We start from the raw sequence: 11,394 nt of genomic DNA, 5'->3' as shown, positions 1-11,394 counted from the left end.
TTTAAGGAGAGATTAAAATGAGGGACTTCGGAATTTCGGTAAGTCAGTACAGGGATGGTGCTCTACGTTGAGGAGGATGTGAGGAAGGTAAGTGCTAGGATGGTTTCTTTTCCACAGTATTTTATAGAAGAAAGCCTAGCCTTTTGGTTTTGGTAGGCTTGCTGACAGGTAACTGGATGGTGTGAGCTCAGTAGCAATAGGGAAGACAATTTTGGGACAGCAGCTGGAGATTAAGTGAAAAAAAACTAGTCTATGCCACTACCATGAGACAGGTTTTACTTCTTCAATTCAGAAGTCCTTTATTTGCCAAAAAGAAAAAGAAATTACAAAGTAAAAATACAAAGATAAAACCATGCCAGCACAAAATGTCTCCAAACTACTTTTACAAAGTATGAGAACCTTTATTATTTAAATATTCAGTTTCTAAAACCATCACCCATATACCATCACAAGATTAAAAGGGTAAGCATCGTTTACATGTTTTTATTACAGCAGCTCATGCTCTTCACTGAGGTTCATTTTTAATTGCATAGACCTAGGTTACTGTGATTTAGAAGCGCCATACTCCAGAAGTACACACTGTTAAAATGACACTTCAGTGACCTCTTTTTTCTTTTGGTCTTCCAGGTGTATTTCAGTAACTAAACACAGTACCTTGGTTGGAGTATCTCAAGTCAGCTTTCTTAAATTCTTAGCTCACGAAAGCAGGAAGGTTTTCTGCCATGTTTTCTGTAAACCTGAGACTGACTGGAATTGCTTTTTGCTGTCCGTGTCTGTTTTGCAACACTGCCGCTTGGTGGCAGACCAGCAGAAGGGGAACTATGCCAGTGCCTGGGCTTTGCGGACAAAAACTGTAGTGAAGGAATTACTACTGAGATTTTAGGAAAGGAAAAAAAAAAAAAAGTCAAGCTAGTACCATTTGAGCAGTAATTGCATGTGGTTGTATCAAACCACATCTCCTGTCTTAGTACTGCGGGGAGAGTATTTGTGACTATAAAAATAATAAGTGAGGTTTTCTGTAAGGACACGGTGTATTTTTGCTAGATAAAATCAGACTAGAGCTAACAAATAAGGATGTATTCTTTTATCATGCAAAACTGAATTTTACTCATTTTTCTGACTATTTATAAGGAAAAGGAATCCAGCTCATAATAGACTTCTGAGATAGACTTCCAACGAAAAATGCAAGATCTGTCTTTAAAAGTATGCAACATCTAAAGTGGCACTGACAGTTGCAGACAGGAGGTGAAGTCAAAATAAGTGGGTTCCTACAAGTTTTCTGTGCTATAATTCTTAGGTTGCTTTATTTTAGAGAGCTTTGTAGCCTCTGAAACGTGTGTGTTGCAGCTGAATAGATTGGTGTCTGTATTGGCAAACATCCTGGTCTTTCTATGTTTTGACTATCCCAGAAAGAGAACCTCTGAAAGTATGACAGGAGTTCCCAAATTTACTATGCTTATATACTGCAGCTTTAGAAACCTTCCATCTGGAGAAGCTATGAGCAAGGCGAAGTTGCAAGTCGGATGTAGAATATATGTCATTTATCAATTGATCTGTGGTTGCTGAGTTACGATTATTTGTACGTGTATTTGCTCAGATACAAGAGAGAGACTGGATTTCTACTCCAGAAGGAAATACTACAAATTACTGCATATTTTGCTTTGATATCATAGTAGTGGTGGTTTCTGTAACTTGTCCTTGTATGTGAGGCAAAACATTTGCTGTAAGGTTGTTTGTTTTTAATTTATTACTATTATTATTATTCCTTCAATTAGCTTTGTTGTGTTGCCCTGCTAGAAAAGCATGAATTGGGTTTGAATCACTCTACTTTGTCAGAGAAGCAGTTGAAGTAACACGAAGGTTCAATTTCAGCCCAGAATGGGTTATGTTCTTGTTCCGTTGAGTAATCTTTGTCTTTGGAAAGACTGCAAATTTCATCAAACTATGAGTTACGGGCCACTAAACCCAGATACTGAAGAAAAGAGTTGCAATGCTTTGCCTTGGTTCTTTCAGGTGAAAAGTGGACAGAGCTGGTTACACTTGGCAGTTGTGCAACTTTCATCCTATGTACATTTCTGCAGTCATTCCTAGTTTTTTCTGCATTTGTGTCTTTGTGGAGTCTTTCCCAGTAAAGCTTTTCCTCTCTGGGTTATAGCGATGATGGAGATGTAACTCAAACATCCTGATGTTGAGCAGAGCTGCTCTTGTGTGCTTGTTGCATTCAAAGAGGCGTTTAAGGGGCTTATCCATTAAGGGGCTTGGTCAGAGTGGTGTCTCTTCCCTCATCCCCCCTTAAATCTTCTACTGTAGAATGCAAGATACCTCAAAGTGCCTTTGCCAAGAACCTGGGCATCCAGAGTTTCCCAAATATATGAAAAAAATATATGCATCCCAGGATCCTGGATTTTACCATATATGCATCTAGACAAAATAGCAGCTTTGTTCGTGGAAAAGAGAACAGGTCTGCAAGCCCAGTATAGCTAAAAACTTCCTCTTTCAGATTTCGATCTTGATGAGCGAGTTACTAACCTCAACAAGGCAGCAGTATGTCCCACCTAGGCATCGGGAGGCAGGCATGACACTTCAAAGGCTCCTGGAAAAGTTGAAGCTGCATTGTAGTGATCAGCCAATTACTTACTTGGTTATTAACAATAACACTTAAGAGGTATCATCTAGGGATTAATGTACCATTGTGCTAGCATTTTTATGTACAAACTGTGCTGGGCTAATAGTGTCTGCATGTATGTACAAGTTGCCTATTAACTGAATGGGTTCTGCCTTTAGCGCAGACATGGAGCTGCCTGCTTGGAGATCTGATACTGGCAGTTGTCTCTCTGGTATTCTGGCAGCAATTCATACAGGGATGTCCCGAAGAGTCACGATTTGATATTCGTGCGGTGAGGCAACAGGAAATACGGTGTATACATACCAACCAAGCATTACATACTTGGGCGCAGTTACGATAGTTGAAATCAAGTATGGCAGGTGAAACTTCTGCCAAACCGAAGGTAAGTCCCAAATCTATTCCTTTATCATCTATGGCAGCCAGAAGTGAGGGCTGATACAGTTACAGTGAAGACTGTTACAATCACCTCTGTGCTGAATCACAAATAGCTACTAGTCGGAAAGGAGGGACAGCTCCAGCAGCGGATCATGTGCTGTTACTGGAGACACCAGCTGGAATTCCACAGGGAGTCAGTTTAGTTTTGCACTTGCAGCAAGAATTCATCGGTTACACCATTTCCTCTCCAAGACTAGGTCTATTTCATGGGTGGAAAAAAAAAAGTCAGCAATATTTAGGGATTATTTCTTTTACCAGTTAAAGAATGCCTCTGTTAACAGAAATTTACCACACTATGTTAGGGTTGATGGTTTTTCTTCATGATCTCAGCTTAGTCTCTTGCAGAAGGCTACAGATTAGCAAGACTACAAGGGATGGGAAGAGCAGAAGAAGGAAACAGAATTGATGCACACAAAACACAGCAGTTTCAGCACACCAGCTGTATGTCTGTTGTAAATATGCTACAAAATAATTTTATGGAGACAAAACACTAGCCTGATTCATAGGGAAGATACTCTCATGCACAGGAGAATATGTATCCTAAATTCTCAGAGAAACATTATATCATGCGGTACTTTAACTGTCCACAGATTGATGAGTAAAATTTGTTCGCTATCATCTATAAAAGCTTTAAATAGCAAAAAGGGACCCCACTCTCTCCCTGTGCAGGCACGGTGCCTTGGTTTCCAGGACACTAGCAAAAATAAGAACTTCATTGTGATTTGTATTTCAGAAAATTTCTAGATGTACGTTTAAGTTAATTCGGCAATTCATGTCACTGGTATAAATTCAAAGGGTCATAAAGAGACAGGACCGAACTGACTGAGAGATGGCCACTGTAGATGTTGCATGCAGTTCTTAGTTTATCGTTAGATGCTGGCATTTATTGCACATCTGGGGATGTTTATATGGAAAGATATAAAGGAAACAAGGTGCAAGCACCATTTTTAATGTGTGCACAATAACACATTGTAGAAAGCCTTTTTATAGAAATTGTTATTTCAGTTATACAAGAAGAGAAAAAGGGTTCTCAAATTACAGTGTACAAAATAAAGCACATTGCGCCAATGATGGACTTAAGAAAAATCCCTAAGTGTCCCTAAGCGTCTTGGGACTGACTGCTATCCAGTTTGACAGATATTGATTACACGTTCTCCATTTCTCTATGCTGAGAGATCTGAGATAACTAGTTTGACTTGTCTCCAGTTTCAGAGGGAGATAAGACTTCATCTGTCTCATAGTCTTCTTCAAATGATCTGCAAAGATAAAAGGTGGGTCTTTAAAAGCTGTATTTTGGTGAGAGCATTTTTCAGGTAATTTATTTCTGTGGCCGCTAAACCATTTGGCTAAAATACAATAACATGCAGGATGTTAACCTCAAGGAGGCTGTTTATAAGGCACTGAAAACAGTGTGGCAGTAATCAGTATTCTGACAGCTGACATTGTGCTCCCATCCATCCTCATTCTTAAGTTCTGAAACAACTTTTCACTGGTGTTTAGCATCTTAAAATTTGAATACAGGTTTAGTGACAGTTGTCAGTATCTTGAAGTAGCCTTAATAGTTCAGTGTAGGAATAGAGTTGCTCAGTCACAGATTCAGGTCCTAAAGGAGATTTGGCTTGCTCAGACTTGCTCACAAACACCTGGTTTCCAAAGCATCTTTTGGCTTAGGAGATACTTTGCCATTCACAGAAAAAACAACGGTGGCCACACTGTCGTGTTCCTCTCACTTGGTTTGAAGTTTAATATCCAGGTCTTAGTGTTTATGGCTTAGGGAGGTTTGCCTGCAAGTTCTCATCTCCAGCTGGTTGCATATTTGGGCTAGTCAGGTCCTATGCTCTGCAGCAGAGGATAGTGCTTTGGGGCTTTCATCCCCTTCCTGTTGGTGAGAAATGATGTTTAAGATGTTTTTTCCCCTGCCTCAGCACATCACAGTTATCCTCTGAACTCCCAAGAAATTCAAAGTCTTCCTTCAGTTTCGCACGCAATGCTTGTTAGGCAGGAAATGGCACAGCGTGTCTTCCAAGGGCGAGCGCAGCGATAGCGATTAAACTCTGATACCCCTGTGTGGGCAGCGCCAAGAAAGAACTGTCTGCCACTTCTAATGTTGTTCTTCCCTCTGCTGACCCATGTGCAGGCACGTGTCCTCAGGAGCCACTTCTGCCTGCCAGGCTGTATGTCCTGCCGTGGGGAGGGTTCTGTGTAAGTGGCATCCGGTGAGTGTCCACTGCTGCCAGGCAGGCCGTGGCTTGGGCTGCGAGAAAGCATTTCTGCATTAGGAGCCTCTGTGGTCGCGTTCAACTAGTGTTTCTGCCTTCAAACAATAACATGCACATGCATTCGCCAGGAAGCAGGCTCTCTTCATCAAAACCTGTACACAGATATGTAAACCAGGAAACATGGCTGAGAAGTGTTCAGATCACCTTAAGCTTCCAGTAAAAAAGCACGCTCCAAGTGGTAGTTTTGAGCAAAAAGACATCTTGTCTTCTTTTTGGTGATTGTATTGTGCTTGTGTTTTCCAATATGGGTATTAAATTTACCATAGCAGTGCTTAGAAATTTCTGAATCTGCCACTCAGGATCAGAAATAAACACCACAAGATCCTCCTGCCTTACAACACTACATGGACAGCATCTGACCAGCTCTCAACAGAGTCACAGCATCCGTGAAGTCGTGCTGAGTATCCACTATGTCTTGGTGAGATTCCTCTTCCACAAGCAGTGCTCCTCTCACGGGCAAGTCTGCAGGCACCCAGACACTGATTAGTTTTAGGAACCTTCCATCCAGTGAAGCTATGGACAGGGTTAAGTCTCAAATGTGGTGCAGAATGCCCCAATAATTCATTTGTGACTGCTGAATGATGGTTATTTTCATGTGTATTAGTAAGACAAATAATGGATTTCAGATTCTGTCAGCTAACATAGCCAAAAAATCTTCTGCTCCCTCTAAGAGCTCATAAATCCTCTTGGTTTTGTCCCCACTCTGTTTCTGTCATCCTCAAAGGACAGCAGAAATGATGATTGTGCAAAAACTCAATGCCTCTTTCTAGCAAACTTGTTTGGGCATCCAGCTCTCTGATTTTCATTTTCTCTTCCTTTTTTCCTGCGTGCTCTGTTGCTATGTTCCACAAATGAGATCTAATCCTGCTGCCATGACTACAGAGCTTTTCAGGGGCTCTTAAAAGCAAGCAGCAAGGTTGCGACGGAGCTGTTTCAGACAGACTTCAAAAATGTGACATCACCTGCCAATTCAGTTTTTGGTGAGTTTGGTGATTTGTGGTCCTGCAAAGCTTTTATGGCAGACTCCTATTTCTCTTCTGTGCTAAGCACACAGCTGTTGCAGAGTGGCTGCAGGGAGTACAACAATTTTATCTTCCATCCTACGTTACCTCATCTTTCATTGTGAAGGCCGCAAAAAGGCAAGGCAACTCAAAGCAGCTCGTTGTTTGGATGCACATCACAGGGAGAAAGGGAAACACAGCTCTCAACAGCTTTGCAAATTTCTGTGGCTAATTACTAGATGCTACTGTTATCCAAGACGTTTCCAGTGTGGGAAGTTTTCAAAATTATGCAATTGTCTCAGCACTCTTATTTAAATGGCTCTATGAATACTGTTCAAATGGATGAAATTCTGAATCACGCAAGATTAACATGGGGTGAAAGCACAACCTGCTTCCTTGGATGTGTTTTATAGTAACCATAAAGAGATTCCAGAGAAATACTCTTAAGAAGCTACTTCCACAGCCACAAGTCTAAAGGATAATTACAGCAAACCTGCATTAGGAAACTCTGTGGGATGCCCTTGCACACAGCATTCCTTGAGCTACTGCTCTGCCTAAATTGATTGATTCTAAGGATAGCTGGAGGGTCTGTCCACAATTTTACAGAAGTTTACAAACATAAGTGTAAATATTGCAGAAACCAACAGTTTTAAATAAAAAAAATCAAAACAAAATCGGTAAATGAATTAAAATGTTGAAAGAGCTTATAAAGAGCACAGACTAACAGGTGTATAAAGTCTAGCAGAAAGTAAAGTTATTTGACTAAAACAGTTTCCACTACTATCATAAGTCTAAGAGCTACAGCTTCTGATCCATGATAGTGCGCATGATTAATACATGCCCAGGACTACCAAAAGTCATTTGAGCTCTTTTTTGTATGGTTGCCAGAAGAAAAAGGCTTTGTCCTTTTTCTCAGCTATCTTCATATCTGTAGCGTGTGTAGCTAATTCAAACGGCTGCCACAAAGAACTCAGGATGTCCCAAGCCCCTTGTGTCAAATATACCGATAGTGCCTTTTGGAGCAACCACTTCAGGCTTCACCATGCTCCCATGCTGAGAGTCCAGACCTCAGCTGGAGCCAGGCAGCGCATCCCCGGTGCAGTGCGACGCCCATGCTTACCCTTCTTGTAACTGGTCGTTCCCAGACTCCTCAGCCACAAGAATCTCATACTCTTCAGCAGCATACCTGTCCCAGTCAGAGGGTTCAGGGCCATCATTTTCGATATCCTAAAGAGAGCAGATGGTCAAGCACACTATGTCTATACCTCTCTACAACTATGTTTACAATAAGATCATGTGTGAAGCACCAATTCTGGGAAGCAACCGTATAGAAATAGATAGTCAAAAATGTTAATTTTTTGTTAATTTTGTTAATAATAAAAGATTCATAATTAAAGTGTATTAATATCTGCACATAAATGACTATGAAAAAATACATCACATAGTCTACAAAGATCAGTCTGTGACCCGAGCTGCCAAGGAACAGAGCCTTCTCCATTTCAGAAATGCTGAATGTTAATAACTGCGTGTTTTCTTTGCTCTAGCTCAGAAAGCCATGCATCTGCGCACTTCGTAATTGGTTAAGGGACTTAATACTTTAAGATCTTTAATTAATTGTTAATCATAACTGATCATTTGTGGAACTCTTGACAGTTTGCTAAGCTTGGGGAAATTTGAGAGATGGTTACAAAATAACACCCCTGTAAATAGTTGGCCCTCTGCTATCTACTGTAAGATGGGGGGGGGGGATAAGTAATACGCCCTGCTCCCACCTGCCTGCTCTTATGATGATCCAGTTTAAAAAAAAAAAAAAAAAAGTGGCTCTGGTTTGGGATACATTTAAGCCTAGAATTGTGGAACCACAAAGTTCTTCTTACAGGTAATGTGGGAACATCTGGGAAGGATCCAGAGTTGATTTTGGCATCCCCACCACTTTACTGTACTTTGACCAGTTAAGGGCTTTCTGGAAGATAAACTTTTAAGCTGTACTCATCTGGTTTCGGTGGATAGGTGAAGGGAACCAGAGATGGGGGACTTCACACCAATAACTGACAAAGCTCAGGTCTCAGAACTACAATTAGTCTGACTAACAACTGGAAAATACAAAAGTGACAACCTCTTACATGTTTGCTGGCTAGGGAGAGAGGATGGTGACTGCAGCCAGGCACAATGTGCAATATCCAAGCCTTCCATCTAGTCTACCACCTGTGGTTAGATACCAGTTGGCATCTCATCTGCCTTGGCACCTGTGTTGTAAAGGAGGTCTCTGGTTCTGTTTAGGCTACTGAAAAATTGCTAATGCCGTTTTAAGGATTAGAATCCAACCAGACTACTTAATAAATCTTCCCATGTAGCCTATTTATTTATGAGTGCAGTTCTGTAGGAGACAGGAAAAGATAATTGGGATCTGAAGTTTTCAGTCTCACAGCTCTGTTCTAAAACGATTGAAACAAGTTCCTTTCTAGTGCTAGTCTTTCAGCCTGATGAATGAGTGCAACTCAGCAGACTTAGGTCATTCTCTCTAGAATCACAGTGCTACACCATCAGTGCTGGTGTAATAGGATCAGTTAAGGCAATCAAATCATAGAATAGCGGAATAATTTGGGTTGGAAGATACCCAGGACATCTCTATTCCCAGCTTCTGGTCAAATCAGGGTTTGCTATGAGGTCCAATGGGGAAGGGTCAAGGCTTTGTCTGGTCACATCTTGAAATTCTCCAAGGACAGAACATGCACAGCCTCTCTGGGCAACCTCTTCCAGTGTACGACTGCCCTAACTGTGAAAAAGGGTTTCTTATATTCAGTTGGATTTTCCCTATACCCATTTTCATTCCAAAGATGGGTTTGAGAAGGCCTGTATTTAGAAATAAAAGTGATTTATACCTTTTGCACTGCAAAGGGATCCCTCTGTTCGTTGTCCAGATATTTCTCTAAATTGAAGAAGGTGTTGAAAAATACATGAGCCATTCTGCACCTCTTCAAGTCTCGCAGGGTTACTCTTCCTGCGGAAAAAATAACATGATATTGTGCTACTAAGTTTTTCCTTAGTAAGAGACCAGACCCCCCCCTCTGGTCAGTCTTGTAGCAGCTTTGTAACACCACAATGCTATCATATTGCAAAACTTCCAACTCAGTCAAGAACTTTAACATTATTTAATACATGGGTGTGTATTAGTCCTAAATTTCCCACACATACGGAGGTCTTTCACAGTCACGTAAAATGTGAAAGAATGTGAGGGAGGGTGGTAGTTTCACAATCTAGGCTGTCAGTATTTCCACAGCTGGAATATGCAAGACGTGTTGCTACAGTTCCAGAAAGTTCATTCATAAGGTCTCTTGGAAGTATTTCAAACCTGTTTATGTATAACATTAAGGCACAACAGCCATAGATTTTACTCTGTACAGTACTTTCAACCCTGTGATTCTAACACAAGACTGTACCTACAGATGGGTTTCACAGTAACGTTACTTTCTCAATCCACCATAGATCAAAGAGCACGGAAACTCCCATTAAGCAGGACTTACCCTCCCTCTCTGGTTTAACAAGATCAAGCATCTGACACAGCAAGTCCTGAAATGGCAGTGGTTCTATGCCCATCACTTCCATCCGCTCACACTGCTCCTCATAGAAGTATTCCAGTTCATACATGGAGAGCACCCCGTCTCCATCCAGGTCCATGCACCGAAACCAGTACTCAATGCTGGGAAAGAAGAAACAGGATTAGAGAAAGCACAGTGACTAACCCCCACCCCCATTCTCTAATTCTCCTGCCCAAAGGCTGGCATAAAACCAGGAATGCAAATACCCTTTAGGAAGGATGAGGGCACAGGCCAATGCTCAAGAGCACCTCCTGTTAGTCTCCTTTTAGGTGACTTGTGAGCACAGCCACGCTCATGACCTCTGTCACCAGGCGGCTGTAGCAAGTGCCCAGTGTGCTGCAGCTCAACTGGCTCACACAGGTCATGGTGTCCCTGTCCAATTCAGCAGCAAAAGTTGTCTGAATACAACCGAACCTGAAACCAGGACTCTGGCTGTCCCTGAGTGACCCTGGTGAGTAATGAGGCGGACATGGTATGCACTGATTTCCTCAGCTCCTTAATAGAAATGGCAGTTCTTTACGGCAGCCGCAGAAGTTAAGTTCTTCTCGTCTTTACTCATAAAATTCCTTGTCCTAATAATTGTGTGCAGATCTAGTTCAGCTCTGCACAATAGTCTCCCACTGGCAGTACAAACGAGACACGTGGGCAGGTTTTACAAAGTGACACCATGAGGTTTCCCCACAACTTCCAAGGCACTTGCTACACGCATGAAGGGAACATTTCTATTCATGGCAGACCTCGCAGGGGTTACCCTGTAGCCAAGGGTAGGCCAGGAGCTGCAGCCCCTGCTATTGCTACCACGGACCCCCCCACTGCAGCACGCGCCAGCCCTCGCAGCTTGGCTGAGCTATCAGCTCGCCTGGTCACAAAGCTGCAGCCATTTGAGCTGAACTCTGCCCAGGGAAGCAGGGGCTCTGTGCTGACAGATGGTATCTTTGGCTGCTTCTGCATAAAGGGCCAGGGACTGCCCTTGTGAGGAGTCATCCTGCCTGCAGTCAGTGAGATCAGGACCTGTAGGGCAGTGTGATGGAGACCAAACAAATTCAGTTCTTGCAGATCGCTACTGCTCTCCAAGCACTTCCTCAGTGATAAACCACTACTAACCTTGTGGGCACAGGGTAACCAAAGTCACTGATGACTACCCAAGACATTTAACATTAAAACAAAACTCTGCTTTAAGCAATCTCTCCTCAAAAAAGGCAAATGATTTCACCAAATGTTGACAGTAAGTTTTTTTCTTCCTAATAATCATGGAAACCCAAGCTGCTGTCTGTTGTGGAAAGCAGTAGGTCACAGAAGTTTCTGTACACTTATCTGCACTCCTCAATACTTTTATTAGGGCACAGGAATCAGTCAAACCTTGTAGCACTCCTTTTGTCTTCCTCCGAAATGAGCAGCCACACAAAATCAGCATAACTCATGCGGCCTTCCTTCTGAATTTCATTTCCTCTGGA

At 42.1% G+C, this 11,394-nt stretch overlaps 1 protein-coding gene across 9 annotated transcripts in view; it reads right to left on the bottom strand.

Moving 5' to 3' along the window:
• The window catches only part of PPP2R3A (protein phosphatase 2 regulatory subunit B''alpha), a 59,255-nt gene that overhangs the window by 5,804 nt on the left and 42,057 nt on the right, over nt 1-11,394 (bottom strand). For 4 of the 9 annotated variants that reach the window (XM_080604110.1, XM_080604112.1, XM_080604111.1 and 1 more), the window contains 5 exons: nt 11,300-11,389; nt 9,866-10,041; nt 9,224-9,342; nt 7,462-7,568; nt 274-4,317 (listed from right to left, as the gene is read on the bottom strand). In XM_080604110.1, coding sequence (XP_080460236.1) covers nt 4,248-4,317; nt 7,462-7,568; nt 9,224-9,342; nt 9,866-10,041; nt 11,300-11,389 — 562 coding nt within the window. In that variant the 3' untranslated portion in view covers nt 274-4,247. Of the gene's footprint in view, nt 1-273; nt 6,409-7,461; nt 7,569-9,223; nt 9,343-9,865; nt 10,042-11,299; nt 11,390-11,394 lie in introns of those variants that run through there. The other 5 variants (XR_013954799.1, XR_013954800.1, XM_080604113.1 and 2 more) reach the window with 4 other exon arrangements.

Source organism: Anser brachyrhynchus (genome assembly GCF_964034855.1).
Source record: "Anser brachyrhynchus genome assembly, chromosome: 9".
NCBI lineage: Eukaryota > Metazoa > Chordata > Aves > Anseriformes > Anatidae > Anser > Anser brachyrhynchus.
This window is presented reverse-complemented; position numbering and strand designations above follow the sequence as displayed.